The sequence below is a fragment of the Lutra lutra genome, chromosome 5 (genome assembly GCF_902655055.1).
Source record: "Lutra lutra chromosome 5, mLutLut1.2, whole genome shotgun sequence".
NCBI classification, from domain to species: domain Eukaryota; kingdom Metazoa; phylum Chordata; class Mammalia; order Carnivora; family Mustelidae; genus Lutra; species Lutra lutra.
In genome coordinates this window covers 32,960,026-32,981,098 of record NC_062282.1, presented here as the reverse complement: position 1 = coordinate 32,981,098, position 21,073 = coordinate 32,960,026, and the positions used below count along the sequence as shown (strand labels likewise).

Here is a 21,073-nt window from a genome sequence, read left to right as displayed (position 1 = left end):
CTCAAAAGTAGCTGGACATAAGATTTTCAAACCAGAAATAGTAAGACTCATAGTGAACATCTCATTAGAAAACAGTGAAGTAAAAGGCAAGGATAAAATCTTTGTTTTTAAGTATAAGTTTTTAAGTATAATAACTGCTAACCTAAATTCCTTACCCAGTAAAAATATACTTCTAAAACAAAGATAAAATAAAGACATTTTAAGATGAACAAAGACTGGGACCAATAAAGGAAAAATCTCTTTAAGCACAAGCCTCTTATTAAACATTTTGAAGAACCAACTTTTGGCTTTATTACTCCGAGGTAAGAAATGTTTATATTCTATTATAGTACTTTCTGGTCAAGGACTCCAGGAGTGAGAGACAGAGAGACAGACAGAGACAAAGACAAAGAAGAAAGGTCCAAGGAATAAGAAGAAGAAGAACAAGAACAAGAAGAAGAAAGGTCCTACAGATCAAAAAGATGAAGACCAACAAACTGAAAATAGGGCCCAAAGGTTGAACAGTCCCTTCATCAGAAAAGATAGGCAAATGGACAATAAACATGAAAACAGGCATGACATCATAGTCACCAGAAAAAACTACAAATTAAAAAATAAGATACTGCTACTCACTCACCAGTACAGCTAAAGGTTTTAAAAGATTGATGATGCCAATTGTTGGTGAGGATACAGAGCCATCTTGGATTCTCGGATTTTGGTAGGGATGTAAGTTGGTATAACCATTTGGAAGACTAGTAACATCTACTAAGTGGATATATACCCTATGATTCAAAATTTCATTAACAGATATATACCAAGAGAAAAAAAATGTGCATGTGTACACAAGGGGTTTTTTCACATCGCACAGATAACTGAGAGAAGAAAAATACGTCTCTACAGCTCTATCCATCCACTGAACCAACTTATGTTGCAGTACAAGTGAGATGGAAGGCCAACAGTAGTGTTCGCGTGGTTAGCAGAAGCACGACTCAGATGCCCACATCTGAACAGAACAGGATGCAAATTTGAGGACGTACATTCAAGGAGGTACAATGATGATGGTACATCCCTAGAAATTGAACTATAGAGGATGTTCTGAAGGTCTGACCCAGACCTGAGCTCCTTAGCCTATTCTAATTTGCACCAGGAGCTTTAAAATTGCAGTAAAATATGCCTCCCCAAAGGAGCACTATCAACTAGAGACTATGGAGGGCTTTTTCAAGACACAACCAAAACTTGAACAGGATCCTAAGGGCCTCTCAGGAAAGGGAGGTCAAGACACGGGCCACACAGTGAACACTGTTTCATCTTGAATCATCCTCTTCTCCATGACTCTCTCATCTTAAGTTACATACTACAACCAAGGCCACTCACTTTGACAATGCATTTCTCCAACAAGCCACCGTAAATCGTCTCCACATCTGGCTACAGGGTCTCCGATAAGAGAGTATCCTTCATTGCAAGTATATACTATGTTTTTCCCAACAGGAAACTTCACACCTTCATCCTAAACAGAAATAAGAGGGAGACAGAGAGAAAAAGTATGTCTATTGTGCATTAACAGAATGTTTCTTTAGAGATATTTGAACTATAAATCATTTTTTTTCAAGATTTTATTTATTTATTTGACAGACAGAGATCACAAGTAGGCAGAGAGGCAGGCAGAGAGTGGGGGGAGGAAGCAGACTCCCTGTGGAGAAGAGAGCCCGATGCAGGACTCGATCCCAGGGCCCCAAGACCACGACCTGAGCCGAAGGCAGAGGCCCAACCCACTGAGCCACACAAGTGCCCCTTCGCCTATAAATCTTGTCTTCTTTTAATCATCAGGCAAACTAAGTTCAAATAACGAATTTAGAAAATTGTCTGTAAAAACATTCTTCCTTGTACGTTCCTAGCCAACATTTGCACTACCATTGATTGAAATAAAGCCCGTAACGCCACTGTACTATAATTTATTGATTGTCCCGCAAATACCAGGCACTGTCATAAGCATTTTACTAAAATTACTTTAGTGGACACTCCCCAAGTCACCTTTCTCTCCTATGTTTCAGGAAAAGACAGGTTTTTATCAGATTTTGGAAAGGTACTTGTCAGTCAATTCTTTACCATAAGATGTTATGGGCTGTTCATTGGCAATACTGCCTAACAAAAGCCAGGAGGAGCAGACAGAAATGTTCAAATCCTATCAGCGTACTCATGAAAGTTTAAGTTTCTCACTGATGACTTTTAGAGGAAGCAGAATGCTGATCTTCTCCCAGCCCTACCCTGTTAGGGAAGTGCTGCTGGGACTGGGTCACATTCAGGGACATAGTGTCCGCCTGTGATCCCAGGAGGTGAGTTTTCACAGTGAAGCAAGGGAGAATTCAAAGTCTAAGACCTCAGGATATAATCATGCTCTTCTGGGGATTCTCTTAGTTCTTTTCCTCATCTTTCAAGTTCTCTGCCACCCCACAGGGAGGGTTGAGAGCTGGACCTGTTCTGCTCCAGGCATTAGAACAAAATCCCATGGTGCCTTTTTCTTCTCACTGTCAGTCCTTGCCCAGGCTGGCTCCATCATGGGAGTTGGTAGGAAACAGAGGGCCCAAGTTAACACTGGGGTTTGAAGAAAATGGGTATGGACACTTGATTTCCTTTGGTGCTAATCTTTAGGCCTTCCTTTGCCTTGCAAAGGGGACTGCTATATGGCGAAGATGAACTCAACAGTGCCCAAACTTAACTCTGTATCAGAACTACTAGTTCCAATTAAAGTGGGGGGGGTGCACCTGGGTGGCTCAGCTGGTTAAGAGTCTGACTTTGGCTCAGGTCATGATCTCCGGGTCCTGGGATGGAGTCCCGTTGTGTCAAGCGCCCTGCTCAGCAGGGAGTCTGCTTCTCCCTGTCACCGTGCCCCTCCCCATTACCCTGCTCACATTCTCTCTCTCACTCTGTCTCTCAAATAAATAAATAAAAACTTAAAAAAAAAAAAGACCCTACCCTAAACATACAGAATGAGGAAAAAATGGAAGATAAGGGGCAAGCAGCAATCTCTATTAAATTTGCTGGGTGATGTAGCCCATCTGGGCAGTGTTCTGAACCCCTGGCTCCTTAGCACACACGTGCACTGGAGTTTGGAACAACAGCTCATGATTTGCTGAACTACACAAATTTACTTGGCCTTGTTCTCCAAGCCTATGTTTCCTTCAGGAATTCTATGGATTATGATGGTAAATATACTGGGACTTATGAGTGCTAGAGATGCTGGGTTCATTCTCCTCCCTCTACACACACACACACACACACACACACACACACACACACCCCTCTTCCCTTTCCATTACCTACATTTGAGGAAACTTCAGGGAATTTGAGAGGCAAATCCTTTGTGGAGAAAGCAAGGCTGGGAGCACTGAGAGGGCCCTGATGGACAGTATCTCCTATGTGAGCCAGAAAAACACTTCACTGGGGCTTGGGGCCAAAGCTTCATCATAACAAGCAGTGAGAAGAACATGAATTAATATGGTCCCAAAGCCAAAAAATTCCCTAGAACAAGTGGCAGATGACTTGTGTTCCTTCCTGAATGAGAAAATTGTTCAATGTATAATGACCCGTATCTCACCAACACTGGCCAAATGTCTTACTGGCTTCTAGAATAAACCCAATATTTCATCCCAAACCCCATATTTATGAAAAGAAATTTTTAAAGACATTTTTCAATGGAAAGAATAAAGTTCTCTTTGTTGAAGAACTTGCTTATGGATTCCTATTTTAGCGTTCAGAATGGAAACATTCATCCGCCTTCTGGCATGATTACATTTCTAATTTCATTGGGCAGCAATATTGGTTCACCTTACCACAGAAGATATACTGCCTTCTGCAGAATTCTAATCACCTTGGGCCAAAGAAGAAAAGTCACAAACTAAAACCCTCACCATTAAACCTAAAATGCACATATAAACTATTTTTAGCACCATTTCATCATGGAAGAAGGAAATAAATTAGGACATGAGTAGAGAGAGGGAACTTGGAGCAAAGGGTGTATATGTAAAGGAAAACAATAGATCTTCCATAACCAACTTGAACATATCCATCTTTCAAGGCAGGAGGTGATGGACAGAATTCTTTCGGAGTCAAAGGCAAAGAAAAACAATGTGGTTCAAGCAACCTGAAAGGAAAAGGAAACAAAACATAACTAACATGCCAGAGCTCCACAGTAGAATAAATATTTTGCAGCACAGTGAATTTTTTATTTACATTTGAAGGGAATCCATTTGCATAAATATGTTGATGTGATTGCCATTCTCAGAATCAATATCTGATCATATCCTATCATAGAAAACTCAAACATAAGCTCAAGCTTCCAAAAAAAAAAATAGCTAGTAAGTCAGCAGTACGAAGAACAAAGAGAAAGAGAAGGAACTAAAAGTCAGTGGACAACACACATACTTGATATCATTTCTAGAGGTTGCCTGTCTCAGACCTACTTTTTCTCCTGCTGTCTGGCTCTGAGATGCCACACATAATTAATTCTGTATTAAAAATAAGGTAATAACAGTGATCCAGCGAGAATGATAATGCAAAAATAATAGCTAGTTTTGATTGAGCATTTATTATGCGCTAAGCACCTTGGCAGTCGCTCTACAAATGTGCATTATCTCAATTCACATTCATGGTAATGCTAGCAGGTATGTGAAGAAAACAAAGGCACAGAAAGTTTGAATGACTTGTCCAAGGTTATAAAGTCATAAATATCAAGGCTGCATTCACATTGTTGTCAGTCAGGCTCCTAAACCCATGCTCATTCTCCCTCCCACAAGCCATCTCCAGAGGAAGCTCATAATAATAATAATCACAGTGATATCCATCATTAAACAACAGTTTTCTGTAGTGCCCCCTGAAGCCAGCATGCCACCAGTAGTACCCCCACTCCAGAGATTTGAAATCTGAGGGAAAGCATGACAAATAGCCTGTGAGTACTGCCTCCTTCTCACCTGTGAGTTCCTTACACTCTTGCCATATTCTGAGAAAACTCAGAAATGTGAAGTATTGATCATAATTTTCATCTTTGTACCAAACAGGAGGAGATCTCCCCTCTGAGCACCAAGAAGAGCAGGAATTCCTTCAATGCCTTCCTTAGGATGCTCCTTTCCCTCCAACAGAGACCTCCTCCAATAGAAACCCTCATCTTCCCAGAGAATGACTCCAAAGGCAATTTCTCCTCCTACCATAATTCCATACGCTCACCAGCCTCCTGGTCATGAGATATTTATTATTGTTGGTTTATGAAGCACCAAACACCTAGAAAGAAAGGCATCCCATCTCCCTATGCTTCTACCAGATACCCAACGATCTTACAACTTTCTTCAACTCACATGACCTTCAAATTATCTTACTAGAACATTTTGCCAATCCCTGATCAAAAGAGGTTAGTAAAGACGGTATAAAACAGTAAGGTATGGCCTGAAGAATTCTGACCCAATGGGTATAATTCATCAACTAAGCATTTTGAGATTGCTTTTGCAAGGTCCTGGCAAACGAAAAGTTGGAGTCAGACAACTGGGTTAATCTGTCTACATGTTAGCCATCTCGAACATCTGGCTTTATGCTTAATCATGAATGAATGAATGAATAGGATTGGTAGTTGAATGCTTACTATGTGCCAGGCGCTGTGCTAATCACTTTCTGTGCTGAATATCATTGAATTCTGACAATATCCTACCATTGTTTTACCTTCTATGAATATACTTATTTTAGAGGTGTAGCAAGTTAACTCACCCAAGGTCACCCAGCAAGTATATGGCAGATCTGCTCCATGCCAGAGCTGCTCAGATCCCCTTGGCTAGATGGCCTCCAAGTTACCCAGCCTTTTGTAATGTCTGTATAGGGAGAACTTGAAACACACAAATGCTAGTTGGCCACACATGGCTTCCTCCATCAAGTGACCACACTGCTAAGGGCAAGGTAGTCAATGATAAAAATTGGCATTTAATTTCTAAATCTTTTAATAGCGGCAGTCATGCATCCCAGGCTTACTGCAGAGAGCACCGTATTCTTTGCAGTTGCCAGGAGATCTGGCCACCATTACCGTAAATGCTGCAGCTCCTCATCCTCGCAGGGGCCGCTTTCCGAGGGTTCTCCAATACAGGATTTCCCGCCCTTACTGGGAGGTGGGTTATTGCATTCTCGGCTCCTTGTTTTCTTCCCCTGAACACAGGAACTCCAAGAGGACCAACAACTCCAACCCCCATCCACCCCTCCTGTAAGGTAAGAGAGAGGTTGTTCAGAAAGCAATGGAGAGGAAGATTCCAGAGTTTAGTGTTGAGCTTCCTGCTCTGGCAGTTATTGGGGGAGGGGGCAGTCTGGGCACTCGCTGCCTTCACTTCATTCAGGTCTTCTACAAGGACCAGAATGTCTCTGCACACCAACCAGGTTTGTCCAGGTAAGGCTGCACTAACGAACTTCTTGCAATAATATGTTAAATTTGTTTATTATTTTGCAACTGTCTCAGAGCACTTTTACATATATTCTACCATTCATTTACGCTTCTCATCAGAATGAATCCAAATGGGCAGGGGTGTCTGTCACCATTCTCAGTTGATAGATGTGGCATCTAAGACAAGGTGGTCAAATGCCACGCCCAGTGCCGTAATGGCTGCCAAGAGCCACATCCAGACAGCAGCATGGCCTTACGGCAGAGTCCAGGTTTCTCTCATTAGAGTAGTTCCTACTGGGAACTTTTCTATTGCAAAAGCATTGACAAGGCATGGGAGGAACATGGTCTGCTGGGTATTCCCGACTGCCGCCCTCAGAGCTGGCCCTGTTCAATGAGGAAGTGTCTAAGCAGGAGAAACATGTTTGCCTCCTGTCAACGTCCTTCAGTCTGAAGGCACTTGCTCAGCCCAGCATGGCCACCCTCCAACTCAGGGCCGACTGACCACTAACAGTGGTTTTACAATTTTCCCTCATCATATTCCTCAGGGAAGACAAGAGAAAACTTGCACTATATTCTAAGAACTTGGCTTTCCTAGGTAGAAACTGATCTCAGAAGCCACGCCCCCGAAGTATTACTTCCTGGTGATAGATGGATGTGTTTACTGCTCCTTAGGTATTTCTACTAAAAAAAATAAAGAGAACTAAACTAATTTGGTAATATTTTCCCATGAGCTTTCTTCCATAATTAGAAATTGAGTTAATAAAGTAGTCTGCTGAGCATATTAATGGGGGTAATTTATAGCTTAATATATTATGATTGCTACTCCAACCCTGACCATCAGGGGGAGCTTCCATTTTACCAAATAACGGGAAATCCAAGCGCCAAAGTAATGAAATCAAAGAGGTGGAATTTCAATTGACCAGACAGGCCACTTGCGAAGAGAACTGGAGGCAAGGATGCCTTCTTGATGCTTGTCTATAAGCAACCATAGTTTAGTCGTGTACTCATTCATTCGACAAACATGTATTAAATGCCTTCTATGGATTAAGCCCTGTTAGGCCCTGGGAATAAAAAAAGGAATCATAGTTCTGACCTTAGGAAATGAGCTTCCTGGAAGAGAAAGACATATAAATAAATGCAAAATTGTCTCATACTTTGTCTACTCATAAAGTCAACCTCACATAGTTCTGTACTAAAATACTTAAAGTACCATTCAGTTGGGCACACTCAGCAGATGTTCAAAAGTGTTTGTGAATAATTGATTGATGGAACATAAAACAAAATAAAAAGAGATATTTCAAAGAGCTTGCCATCAGAAAGGTTAAGCTATGCATACACCAGCTCCACAGACCTATGTTATGACAAAACCTTAATGAGATGACTATGGAAGGAGAGAGGTGTTTTAGGCATTAATCTATTCCAATGGAGAATAAAGAATGGAGGGCATGGTGGATCTATTAATTAAGACAGGAAAACAGAGGGGCACCTGGGTGGCTCACTTGTTGAGGGTCCAACTCTTAAGTTCAGCTAAGGTCATGATCACATGGTCATAAGATCGAGCCCCGCATCGGGCTCCATGCTCAGCAGGGAGTCTGCTTAAGATGTTCTCTCTCTCCCTCTCCCACCCCTTCCCCCATTGTGTGCATGCTTTCTTGCTCTCTCTCTCAAGTAAATAAATAAATCTTAAAAAAAAAAAAAAAAAGGAAAAAGACAGCAGGGAGCCTTGACCTAGTAGCTAGAACCCAGAAGTGGAATAGGAATGGAGACACTAATTAAAATGCCCATGCACAAAGAAGCACAATGTCAAGAACCAAATGGAAAGAGTGGTACCCTTTTCACTGTGTCCAGCATAACCAGCAAAAATCCAGCACACTGACCTGCTTCATTCCCTACAAGGACTCCTTGCTCACAAGCCACACCAAATGTATATGGTTTGCAATGGCACTGACATTGGGTTCCCTTAACGGTGGCAATGCCACCATTTTGACAAGGTCGGCAATGGCAGGGGTCAAATTCATCCAGATATTCCTCAAGAGCTCTCTTCAGGTATAGTCTTTTCACAGAAGCACAGGGTACTTCCTTTACCAGCTCATACAAAGGTGTCAGCTAAACAGATAAAGACATCATGGTCAGTAATCAGGTTTTTAGGCAAGGATATTTTTCTTCTGGCATTCAGGCTCAATCTCCATTAAAATAAAATGAAAAGCCACTCATGTTAATTCCAATTATTTCTTCTTCAAATAAAAAGAAAGCACTTCACTTTCTTTATAAGGCAGAAAGAAAAATAGGAGTGAATAGAGAAGGAGTATTTTTTATATCCTGCATAAAATTTTTCAAAATCAACAGGACATTCATTTTCTAGTTATTGAAAGATTATTTTGAAGGCAGTACATTTCCACCCTTGCAGAAGACAGAAGAAAAGGAAATACTATTAAACTACAGTGAAGAAGCAAGTGCAAATAAATTTACAATTAAATACCCTGACTCTAAGAGATTTAACATGTCTCTTAATGGAGACTGTGACTATTCTTCCCTGAAGAAGTTTAAAACAGATAGACAAGGCAACCCTTACAGGTCCCCTTCCTCTTCGGGAGCATTGCACTCTATCAGTAAAATTTACTATCTCTCAATAAACTTTGCTTTGCTGCACCCCCAAAACTAAAATAAAAATAATAAAACAGACAGACATTGTTCTGTGCTGAGTATGTCTAATGAAACGTAACTTGGAGACCATACATGTGCTGGTTAAGCTTTAACAATCTGCTCTCCTAAGAACAAAAATGCTCTGATTTGTAGCATTTGCCAGTTTCTGCAGTATAAGAACTCTTGCCATGGCCAGTCTCACGTTGCCATTGGGATGCCAATGACCATGGAGTTGGGAAGATACATATACCACTGGCTCTTGTGAAGGTCCGTCCAAGCTTTCTGCAGCACATCTCTGCAAGTGTGAGGATAATGTGAGAATGACTCAAAGACTCAGCCACATATCCTTCCATCCCTGCCCAAGCTCTCTTACACTGCATTATGGCAGAATGGACTGCATGGCATTGTGTGGACATAAACCCTATAGTAAATTAGCACAGCTACCTATGATAGTCACAGTCCATCGTGGAGAAGAGCAGAGCTGAGAATGGGAAGGAATGTCTGTTTCTCCCTAATCAACAATTTCTAATTTTTCAAGATTTGTTCTGGGGCACCGGCATTGAAAATAGGTCATTGTGAATATTGATGGTGGCACTTTATGGTAAGACCTCCTGGGAAAACCACCCTCCCCCCTTCACCCTTGTTCAGAGGCAAGTGGGTACATGTGGTCTTGGGAGGGTGTTCAAGGAGTTATTGTGATTTGGGGGTTTATAAAATGTATCCAAGTCAAGTTTCACCTGAGACGTTGCTTGATTCCCATGACAGAGAACAGATCAGAGAATCAGTTCTGCTACAGCATGTTTTGAAAGTGTGACTTTGTTCCATTGGAGACAGATGTATTGGCAAACACTCTAACCCTATGGGATATTTTTGTGTATTCTTACATACAATTTCATCCACAAGAAAAAACCAGGTGAACTCAGAAAAGTGGACACAAAAAGGGAACACAACCCAAGATAGGAATGTACAAAATACGCACACACAAACACAGACATCAGACCTCCACGCGGGTCACTGCCTGTACTAAGCTCCATCCATCCACTTCTGGTGGATGTCTATCATCTGGCCCCTCCCCTTCCGACGCTTCACAGTTATTTCAGGGCTCCAACCTTCCTGTCACCCAACCAACTTCAAGTCTTACTCTAGGAATTGTGTCACCATAACGTAGTAGAAGCATTCCTTAACAATTTAACACCTGTAAGACTCTTACTGTTTTTACTGATGTCTTCCTTCCTTCCTTTCCTTCTTTCTTTCTCTCTTCCCTTCTTTCTTCCTTTCTTCCTTCTTCCTTTCTTTCTTTCTTTTTTTCCTTCTTTCTTTTAATGAGTATCACAAATTACGTTTTTGAGTTTTGTGTCCTTAACCCCATTTTCCCCATAAGCCAGAGGCTCTTCACTGTGCAATTCTGCCTAGCTCTCCGGTTTTTAAGAGCACATATTTTGCATTATCAAAGAACTGACTGCATCAATAAAACATCCTAAAATTGTGGCAGCCGAATTTGTTTTAACTTAATGGACATGTCTCCAAGAGCCCGCATGCCACGGCCAGAGGAAGAAAGGTAATCTGATGGACAGTAGACAAGCCTAAATGCTTTCCTCATGCAAGAATATATAATTCTTCTGAATTAGAGACCAAGGAAAACATAATCAAATTTAGGTCAAAAGCTTAATATGCAAATTTTGTTATAATTTCTCTTGGGATTTACAAGATATTTAACCTTTACAATTGAAATATGAACATACAAGATAATGAAGCTTCTGTTTCTTATTATTATGTATGCATTCATTTTACTATACAAAACATAACTGGGATACAGAAAATGCTAATTACAGCTGTCTCTGTTTAACCACCTTGATTTAATCTCGTTTTCCCAGTGCGAAGAAACATGCCTGCTTTGTGCTGCTTTCAACAGAACAGGACATACCTTTTGTTTTATGACTTGGGGACCACCAGTCACAGATTCTGCCCAGGAAGAATATTGCTCTTTGTTTCTAGCAGGATTGTTCAGATCCAGTGAACTGAGGCCAGCCACAAAATCTGGACTTCCCCCCCTGACAAACGAGTCCCCTTTCAGCATATTGCTCTGAGTTCCTGTGCAAGGAGAAATCCAAACAAATCAGTTGGGTTGCACAAATGAAACAAAAAGGAGAATATAAAAATGAAAACTCTTATCAAGCACTAAAACATAACCCATCCAACTTTATGACATTCTTGGAAAGAAAGAACTATGGAGACAGTAAAAATATCAGTGATTGTCAGCAGTGGTGGGTGGGAGGAATAAATGGGTGAAGCATGGAGGGTTTTTAGAGCAGTGAAATTTCTCTGTGTGATATGACTTGGTGGATAAGCGGCATTAAACATCCGTCCACACCCATAGAATGTACAACACCAAGGCTGAATGCTAACATAAGCTATGGACTGTAGGGGATCACAAGAACGAATGTTCCACTGTGGTGGGGAATGCTGATGGTGGGGAGGCCTTAGTTTCCAACTGAAGTAAATGGAAACTCTCTGTTCTTTTTGCTCAGTTGTGCTGTAAACCTAAAACTACTCTAAAGAAAAAAAATGTCTATTAAAGGAAAAAAGAAGGGGCGCCTGGCTGGCTCAGTCGGTGGAGCATCCAACTCTCGGTTTCAGCTGAGATCACAATCTCAGCATTGTGGGATCAAACCCTGCATCAGGCTCTGTGTTCAGTGTGGAGTCAGCTTAGGATTCTCTCACTCTCTCTGCCCCTCCCCCTGCTTGCACACACAGGAGCACACATGCTGGCTCATTCTCTCTCTCTCTTTCAAATAAAAAAATAAACAAAATCTTTTTTAAAATAAAATAAAAATGTTTTATGGAAGCATCATCAAATTTACTTCCAAATGGTTTAAATAAGATTACATAAATTTTGAATATATAATACTTATACATTGTTAAATAATCCACATTATAAATATTATATGTACATTATATATAGCCAAATGTCATAATTATCGCTACATAAAGGAGGTGGGTATATGGGTATTTATTACAATGTTCTTTATGTATGTTTGAAAGTTTTCATAATAAGATGAAGAGGACTTCATTGCATCTGGAATACTAACAATAAGCAAAAAAAAAAAAACCTATTCATTAACGGGCATATATTAACACATGAAAAGTATTCTAAGCAGTGAATTTTAATTGAATTTTTTTCTGCATTTATGTGCCCTATAATTTCAGGATTACTTTTGTCTCCATTTGTCATTGATTTTTACATTGGTCATGACTGGATATTCCTACCTCGCAGACCAGATTTGGGTGATTTTCAGTTCACCTCTTTTAACTACATTTTGCAATTTCATAAAATTTTCAAATTCAAAAACTATACATTTATCAGAAATTAAAGCCTGATGTCTTTAATAAATTACCAAGTACTTCCTCATCTTCATTGTTAGCTCCATTTTTAATATGCCAATAGTTGTCCTTGGAAGGCAGGTCCCTGCACGACCCAACTCAGAACCACCTGGAGTGACTACACGTTTCTGGGCTCCAGCATCTATGAGAAGACAGCTGGGAGGAAAGCCCTGGAATCAGCCTTTTAACAAGCTTCTTCAGATAATCTCGGTGTATACTAAAGTTGGAGAAGTCACAGCCTTAACAGGCAGACATTTTTACAAATTACAGAGTATAAAAAATCAATTTTAATTTTATTTTTAAGGCTGTAGCCTCCTCTCCACACCTCAGTGAGCTCCCTGTGCCAGCTGGCCTTCTTTCCCTAGAGAGTCAGCTTGGTGTGACAATGAGGAGTCCAGAATGTGAAGCCAAATGTCATGTCTTTGAATCTCGTGTCTGATGCTTACCAACTGCGATCTTGGGCAACCTTTCTGTGACTCAGTGTCCCTCTCTGTGTAATGGGAAATAAATAATACCTAATTCAGATAGGAAGAATATTTGGGCTAATTTTTATAAATCACTTAAAATTGTGCCGGGCACATAGTAAATGCTATGTGTTTGTTAAACACAAAATAAAATAAAATCAGTGAGCAGCTTCCAGTTGCCCAGCTGATAATGGATGTCTACATCTTCCCAAACCTCCCATTCTCATTTCTATTTCCAGATCACTATATTTCCATTTCTTTCAAAAACCTGTTTTCCTCCTTTGTCATGCCAGCTCCATGAAGATAGATATTCTCTTGGACATGTCACTGCTTGTACCCCAATGCCTTGAACAAATCCCACCGTACACCACAGTCTCCATACACAGTTGATGAATGAAGGAGGTGAATCAGTAAATAAACCTGATTTCACTCCTCTGTCTCCCTCCTTTCTGCAGTCATCTACTAATATCCCAAGAATCCCCACTTCCTCGGTAAGAAACCTGACACCTGGGTCAATCTTCACCTTTGCCCCAATTTCTGCCATCACCCTGGGAGAATTTAAGCTCTAGTACCACTCAATCCATTGCTACCACACTAAGAATCCCTTCATTGTAAGGCAAGTAAATTGTAATCACCAAATTCAATGAAGAGTCTTCAGTCCTTTTCTTAATTTCTCTCAAGAATTTCTCTCTGTTGACCTCTCCTTTTCCTTTATTTTTAATGTTACTTATCTTTTCGGGTTCCTTTTTTTTCCCCCTATTTTTCTTGATTTTTCCTTTTTTTTTTTTTTTTTTTAAGTAGGCTCTATGCCCAATGCGGAGCTCAAACTCAATGACCCTGAAATCAAGATTCGCATGCTCTATGACTGAGCTGGCCAGGCACCTCTTTTCTGGTTCTTATCCTATCAGATTATCCTTTCTCGGTCCCTCTTCTTTCTCTACAACTTTCTTTGTAATCTTTCATTTAATCACTCTCTGTATTAAATCCTATAATGGCACCCCTTGCCATCAGAATGAAATCCCAGTTCCTTACCATGGCATCTAGACACAATCTAAATCAGTTTATTTTTCCAGTTCCTATTTCAATCACTTAAAGAATAGCACACCACTTTCTCCACTCCCTCTCCCAGCAGCAGCAACAGCAGCAGGCACCAAAAGTGCACTGGGCATCCATGTCAAAGTGAAATTGATTCTTCTCCTACTGGTGTCCTTTTTCTAGGTTTGATTGCCAACTGTCATTGTAGGGGAGAAAGGTAGTATACATGGAGGACTTATTTACAGTGCACAGGAAATACCCAGTGAACTTTTCACTCTGCATGATGTCTCACTGCCATGACACGTGAAAGAAAGATCAGAGGCAAACATAACCAAATACATAAAAAACATAAAATAGGACACCTGTTAAAATCTCAAAGGCCCTTGGAGGCCAGGAATTAGCCACGAGAAAGAGGGATAGAGATTAAGCTCATAATGCAAACTGCCCCCTTTCTTATTTACCTGAATCTGATTTTAAGACATCTTTCAGGGTTTTGCATTCGTGCGATGATGATGATACAAAGAGAAAGTTAAAACCTGAGGAAGTACATCGCTTCATATCTTCTGAACCAAAACCTGAAGGAAAAGTTTTAAAGGTGTTTAATTTCTGCATTTGTTAAAAACTCCTTTTAAGATGCAGCCAGGTGTGAGGAAGGGGATAAGAGGTTATGTCCTACTATGGTGGCCATCTACTCAAGAGCTCCAGAAGGATCAAGGGTCAGAAAAAGGAATATTTTATTTTTGTTATTAAACAAAATAACAGATACATGCATATATCTAGGAATAAAGTATCATGTGTCTGAAACTTATTTTCAAATGCCATTTTTGGCTCCTATTAACTTGACCGGAGAGAGGAGAAGATTGGGATGATTTCTACATGAAACAGTGGAAGGAACAGAAATGGAACGCCCCAAAGAGTGATATCTTTGCCCATCCACAGTCAGCTGCTCAGGCATGAAGTAAATCAATAAAAGTAGGCATGTAATGGTCCCCATCCACCTACTGGAAACCTCAAATGCTAGGTTCTGGTTCTACAGTAATTAATTCCCAAAATCCTAGATCTACTGCCTCAATCTCTCCATTTTAGTATCTTTACCATCTCTGGTTTCCAACATTAACTTCCCCTGGATCATAACCATACCATGTAACAATTTCTACTCATTATCAAATGGAGTTTTGCCAAGCGTTTTTTAAGAAGGATAGAAATTAATAAAGTGTGGAAATATATTTTTCTCATATAATTTTGCTAACTCTATTATAATAACTTCAGTATCTCTTACAGAACAATTGAGGGGGCATATATTATTATAACTCAGCAGTTTTGATTATATTTCAATTAGAACTTTCAGAAAGAACAGAAACTGCTCAAGAGTAAAATTTTTACTCAAAATAGTACTTTGACCAACTTGGAAATTCTTTAAAAGTTCTTGCCATTTATTTTAAGTACTAAGGGAAAAAGTGGGGGAGCAGTGAAACTGAGTTTAGATCAAGCCACTTGCTGGATTAATTTTCCAAAGAAATATTGCCTTTGTTGTTGCTAAAACAAAACAAAACAAAAACAAACAAACAAACAAACAAACAAAAACCTGTGCTTGTACATTCATTTCCAAGCAGGGAAGATAGAAAATTTCAAATTCTGGCTAAATCTTAATTGGTAATTAAGCTTAATGGAAAAAAAAAATAAGTCAATGGAAACAGAAAAATATTGTAGTTCATCCACAAGGAAAGGTTACATGACCTCTAAATTCATGTAGTAAGTCTCACTCTCGTCCACAATTGTAAAAAGGCTTGACTGAAAAGAAAGACCCTGAAGAGGTGATTTGGAATGGAGAAGGAATTGTAGGTATCAGCTTAACAAAGTTGGGAAGGGGCAGGTTTGATTTGGAATATTAGTAAACCAGAGCCAAAAGGTCTTTGCAAAGAAGGAATGGACACTGAGATACCACCCCTCCCCTCCCACATTGGTGCCGCGGACTGTCAGCGGTGAGTCTGCGGGGGGATCCTTGGATAAGCAGGTATGGGGTGGATTCGGCGTGACAGACAGAGAGGCACACTCAAGGCGTGTATCAGCTGCTGCGATTTATTGCGGTGAATATCAATTTTTATATGCATTGTACATGGAACATTGGCACAGGATCAAATATGATGTTTCTTACTCAGAATAGCCTAACATTTGGTTACGTATTAGCCTAAAGTTAGCCTAAACAATAGCTATTCAGCCTGAGGTTATAGTTGCTGGACATGTGGTTTTGACTAGTTTCCTATTGCCTATTTAGTCCCTTCAGCGGGGCGAACCGACCTAACGGATATTGATTAATTGTACCTTTGTCCATCTATTTAGGGAACTATATTTTACTTTCCTTCCCTTATGAGTAACCCACCGCGTGAGGCTTGAATCATATATTCCTGTGTAAGGAATTAGTGCATTAGTGGGTTGCAATTTATAAGGACCTGTATACGTGCCAGGCGTCCACCATTTTCCCCCAATCTCTACTTGCAATGTGTGATTTCCCCGACGTACTTTTAATCCTAAATATTTATAATAATCTTCATCCTTATCGTGTTTACTTTTAGTTTCACTTTGTGTGGATCTCTTATTCCTATTTCTTGTAAGTCTTCCTAGTTCTAACTTTTGTAAGACGTCTAAAATTTCCCCAAAAGACCCCGAAGAATTCTTAAGCATAATGATTAAAGCTTGACCTAGATCAGAGTCTTTATTTGTAACAGTTCTGTTATTTGAGAGCGATTGCCAAGAAACAATAAGCCTAAAGCAATGGTGATAAGAAACGCCCAGGTGCTGAATGCGGCCCAGCAGGTCCCCAGGAGTGGAACACAGCTTCTTGGGAGCTTCTGCGACCCAATACCAGAGGGCTTAGCCACTTCAGGCACGTACCCCTGGACTAGCAGCCATTGAAGCGATTTGCTTGCCATGCTGCACAGTCGCTGGTGCGGGTGCGGCACATTGGGACACCTGGTGAGGACTCTCCTCTAATTATGAAGTCAAAAAATTACAAACTCAGTGGTGTGCACTGATTCTAACAAAAATCAGGCAATTCTAACAACACCATAGCATAAGGAAAAAGCTCAGCTGACCTTGGAGCCAGTAGACTGCCTTACATTCTATATGCCCTTGGATGAGTCTTACCATAGCCCTGAGTCGCCATTTCTCAGTCTGTAAGACAGGAATTGTAGCGTCCACCTCACCAGATAGTAGAGAGGAGCATGGCTAACCTATGTAACTTGCCTATCATAAGAAAGGCTCTGATTTAAAAAAAAAAAAAAAAAGGGCTCTGATAAGTTTAAGCTATTGTTACAAGAATTATGTAGTAAGCAAACTTGTGATATCTGGAACAGATTACTTTTAAAGGAATGTGAGTTGTAATGAACAGAGGTAAACAAAATACTTCTTTAAAACATTTTGATTTCTGAAATATAATTCCTCATTAGCTTTTCCTTGAAGAATATTACTTAAGCTGAGAAATGGAAAAGGTTAAGGAGTATTCCAAAAACCCACTCAGCACCCTCTGAGGATAGCCGATAATCATTAATGACTATCTCACATTTCAGGGTCCTCTCCAAAAGAGTAGGCAGCCTTTTTCTTAGAGCCTAAAGATTTTGAGTAGAATATAATGGATTCTTGCCATTCTGGATTCCTTTGCAATTTAATCTCTATTTGTCATATTTTAAAGCTCTAAAGGTTTAAGCTAACTACATGTCGTTACCCCCATTAAAATTCCTGCAATGTTTATATTTAATAATTTTTTAATACTTTACCACTTTCTTTGACTTTTTCTGAATTCACATAAAACAGAACTTTATACTCTCCTCCTAGGGACCCGGACTGCAGATAATGTGTCCCATACTGGTCGATTAATCTTCGGTAGGCACTGTAGTCATACAGAGAGGGAAGGAAGGAGAGCTCCTTCCAGAATGGCTCAGCAAGTTGTAAAAATTCCGGATTGTTATTGATAAACTGAGCCACTTCCACAGAGTTCTGGACAACCAACAACTGATAACTCTATGGAAAGAAGAGAGAGTAAAAAGAGTTTTAGGTTGGAGATAAAAAGGCAGTGGAAGAGCTATCCAATGTCTCCATCAGCTGCCACCTCCAACCCAAACTATATGAATTTCTATTTTAATGCATGATGAGGTATAAGGTCTTCTCTGGGCCTGCTCCCTTGAAGCAATCTATGGAACTTTTGGAATACCAAATAGGAGTAATATCTGAGTGATAACATGGTAATTTCTTGCATATATGACCTTTAAGATCTCAAAACCAAGTTGTTATGTCCTCCTCAACTAGAAAAAAGAGTCAGTTTCATTAACTGCCAAACAATCTCACAAATAAGTATATAAAACAGTGTGTCCCTGGGGAGTATACAATGACTTATACGTAAGGTGACCATGTAATTTATATTCCATACTGGGGTCCCTTGCTTCATAATGAGCGAGGTATGCTAAGAACACAAATGCTTGTGTCCTCTATTAGTTGCTGATGTACAATATAGTGACCCAACAATTCCATACATCACCCGGTCCTCATCACAACAAGTGCACTTTATCCCCATCACCTGTTTCGCCCATCTCCCCACTTACCTCCCCTCTGGTAATCATCAGTTTGTTCTCTATAATTAAGAGTCTGCTTTTTGGTTTGTCTCTTTTTTGTTGTTGTTCATTCACTTCCTTAAATTCCCCATATGAATAAAATCATGTGACATTTGTCTTTCTCTGACTTATTTCACTGAACATTATACTCTCTGAATCTATCCATGTTGTTGCAAATGGCAAGATTGCGTTCTTCTTTCTGGCTGAGTAATATTCCATTGTATAAATATACCACATCTTCTGTATCAATTTGCCTATCAATAGACACTCAGGCTGTTTCCATAATTCAGCTATTATAAATAATGTTGCAATAAACATAGGGGTGCCTCTCCCTTTTTGGATTAGTGTTTGTATTCTTTGGGTAAGTACCCAGTAGTGGATACAATGAGGTCTTTGAGGACTTCCTAAGCATCTTGTAATGATATCCAGGATGGATCTACTTTACATCAAATCCTCACTTCTGTGAACAATATAGTATAAAGATGATAAATGTTTATCCAGCTCCTACCTCCATAGTCAGCTTCTTAGTCATAAAACAAATAAAACCACTATTCCTTCATACCTCCCTGTGATTTATTAATCAAGTTACTGACTTCAAGAATGAGATGAAATATGCAAATTTGGAATGACAATCAGCCTGAAAACTTCTCCAGCACTAAGTGTCTATCAACTAGTATAATCTATCTCAACTGTTCAGGTTGCCCAAGATAAAACTTTTAGTATCTCAAAACAACAAAGTATCTAAAAATAAGGCTTTTAATTTCTCAGATAAAAATTTGGGTATTTCAAAAGTAATAAAGTGTTCCAAAATCTTTTAGTTTTATGTACCTTCTAAGTGTTAGTGTTTAGGAAGCACATATTAATTGGATTTTTTCAAATATATATAACATTTATATAACCATGTATAGTAATCGTGAATTAGAAATTAAAGAAAATTTTAACTAGAAGATTTGAAAGTAATGCTTTTTCAAGATTTTCAAATAAGAACAAATAGTTTAATAAGAAAATAAAAAGTAGAGAGGTGCCTGGCTGGCTCAGTGAGCAGAGCATGCCACTCACTCTTAATCTCAGGGTCCTGAGTTCAAGCTCCACATTGGGTATGGAGTCTACTTTAAAAAAAAAAAAGAAAAGAAGAAGAAGGAGGAGGAAGAAGAAAAAGAAAACAAAAAGTATAAGTAAATATATTATCCAAGAGAAGTAACAAAACATGATCTTACCTTTTAAAGAAATATATTACATTGTCTCTTTGAAGAAGATAGTACTACCCTAATTTTAAAAAGAAATCTGATCTGTTTGGTAAACATACTTTTAATTAATGTTAATGTTAGAAATATTTAAACAGTAAAATATAGAAAAGTCAACTAATATTTCATACTGACCTTTTTCTTGTGGTTTTCATTGAAATGTGGTATTGTATGATAAGATGAAGAAGACGAAGATCCAAAAAGGTGGCTTTTGCTACTAGATGATGTATAGTCTGTCAAGGTATTCTTTACATAAGACCAGGTACTGTTGTAAAATTCATAATTAAAATCATTATTTATTTTCACCTGTCAAGAAAATGAAAAAGTTTGCTATGACCAAATTAAGGCCTTGGATATAACCAAAAATCTTCTGCCATGGATCCTTTAACATATATACTTTCTTCAAACAATCTTCTCCAAAAAGACAAATCTCTCCATTGACACAAAATGACTGTGGCTCTCATTACAACCAGGCCCATATGTGTATAAGGAATAGAGTCCATTCCACAATTACTCTTTGCTAAGAGGGGTGTCAATAATGGCAATTCCAAGTGATTCACAGAACACATCTGTGTACAAACATCTCCCACTTTCTTTTAATGTCAATAGTTAACCGAGAAGTCAGCAAATCAACCAAATTATGCTAACAGAGAACTGAAAAGCCTTTGGTTCTTGATTTTTTCCTCTAATAGAGGGGAACAGAGATGCAATTTTTTTTTTCCCTATGACAGACAGTAGAAGAAAAGTCCATCCTAAAAGAATTTTGAAGCAGACAACAGGAGACTCACATGTAGCTAACAGAGAAGTGAGAGCTCCAAGACAATCACTTATTTATCCCTTATTTTATCCTAGATCAAGTGTCAAAATAAAATGTCCATGGGGGCTGGCAAGTCATATAAATGTTGGAAGATTCCATGGAAGCAGGGGGATGAAGTGAACACCAACACTGTAGGAAAAGGACACCAACACTCAAATTCATCATACAGGTACTATATGTAACTTTAAGTTCTAGCATTGTCAGTTTAGCTGTTTTTAAGAAAAGAGAAAAATCTGAAATCTTGACATAAAAATCTCCAGACTTTTTTAAGTTGTTGGCAATTAATTCACAAAACTGTCAAACACCATGAAAATAAAACAAGACATACAAGATGACTCCCTCTCACAATGTCTGCTCTGTACAAATAGTCAAATCAGTAACTGTCCTTCCACGAGTATTTGTGTCCTTAGCATACCCACATCTGTGTTTGAGATCAGAGGATAAATAAGCACAGAAACCATTAAAATGATGGATATGGTACACTTTAAACTAAAACC

The 21,073-nt window shown here is 39.2% G+C and overlaps 1 protein-coding gene across 1 annotated transcript in view; it reads right to left on the bottom strand.

Moving 5' to 3' along the window:
• The window catches only part of C7 (complement C7), a 56,628-nt gene that overhangs the window by 15,021 nt on the left and 20,534 nt on the right, over window positions 1-21,073 (bottom strand). The window contains exons 7-14 of the mRNA XM_047729956.1: window positions 19,895-20,065; window positions 17,685-17,928; window positions 14,373-14,486; window positions 10,956-11,122; window positions 8,266-8,494; window positions 6,041-6,212; window positions 4,033-4,120; window positions 1,354-1,486 (exon numbers count right to left, since the gene is read on the bottom strand). Coding sequence (XP_047585912.1) covers window positions 1,354-1,486; window positions 4,033-4,120; window positions 6,041-6,212; window positions 8,266-8,494; window positions 10,956-11,122; window positions 14,373-14,486; window positions 17,685-17,928; window positions 19,895-20,065 — 1,318 coding nt within the window. The remainder of the gene's footprint in view (window positions 1-1,353; window positions 1,487-4,032; window positions 4,121-6,040; window positions 6,213-8,265; window positions 8,495-10,955; window positions 11,123-14,372; window positions 14,487-17,684; window positions 17,929-19,894; window positions 20,066-21,073) is intronic.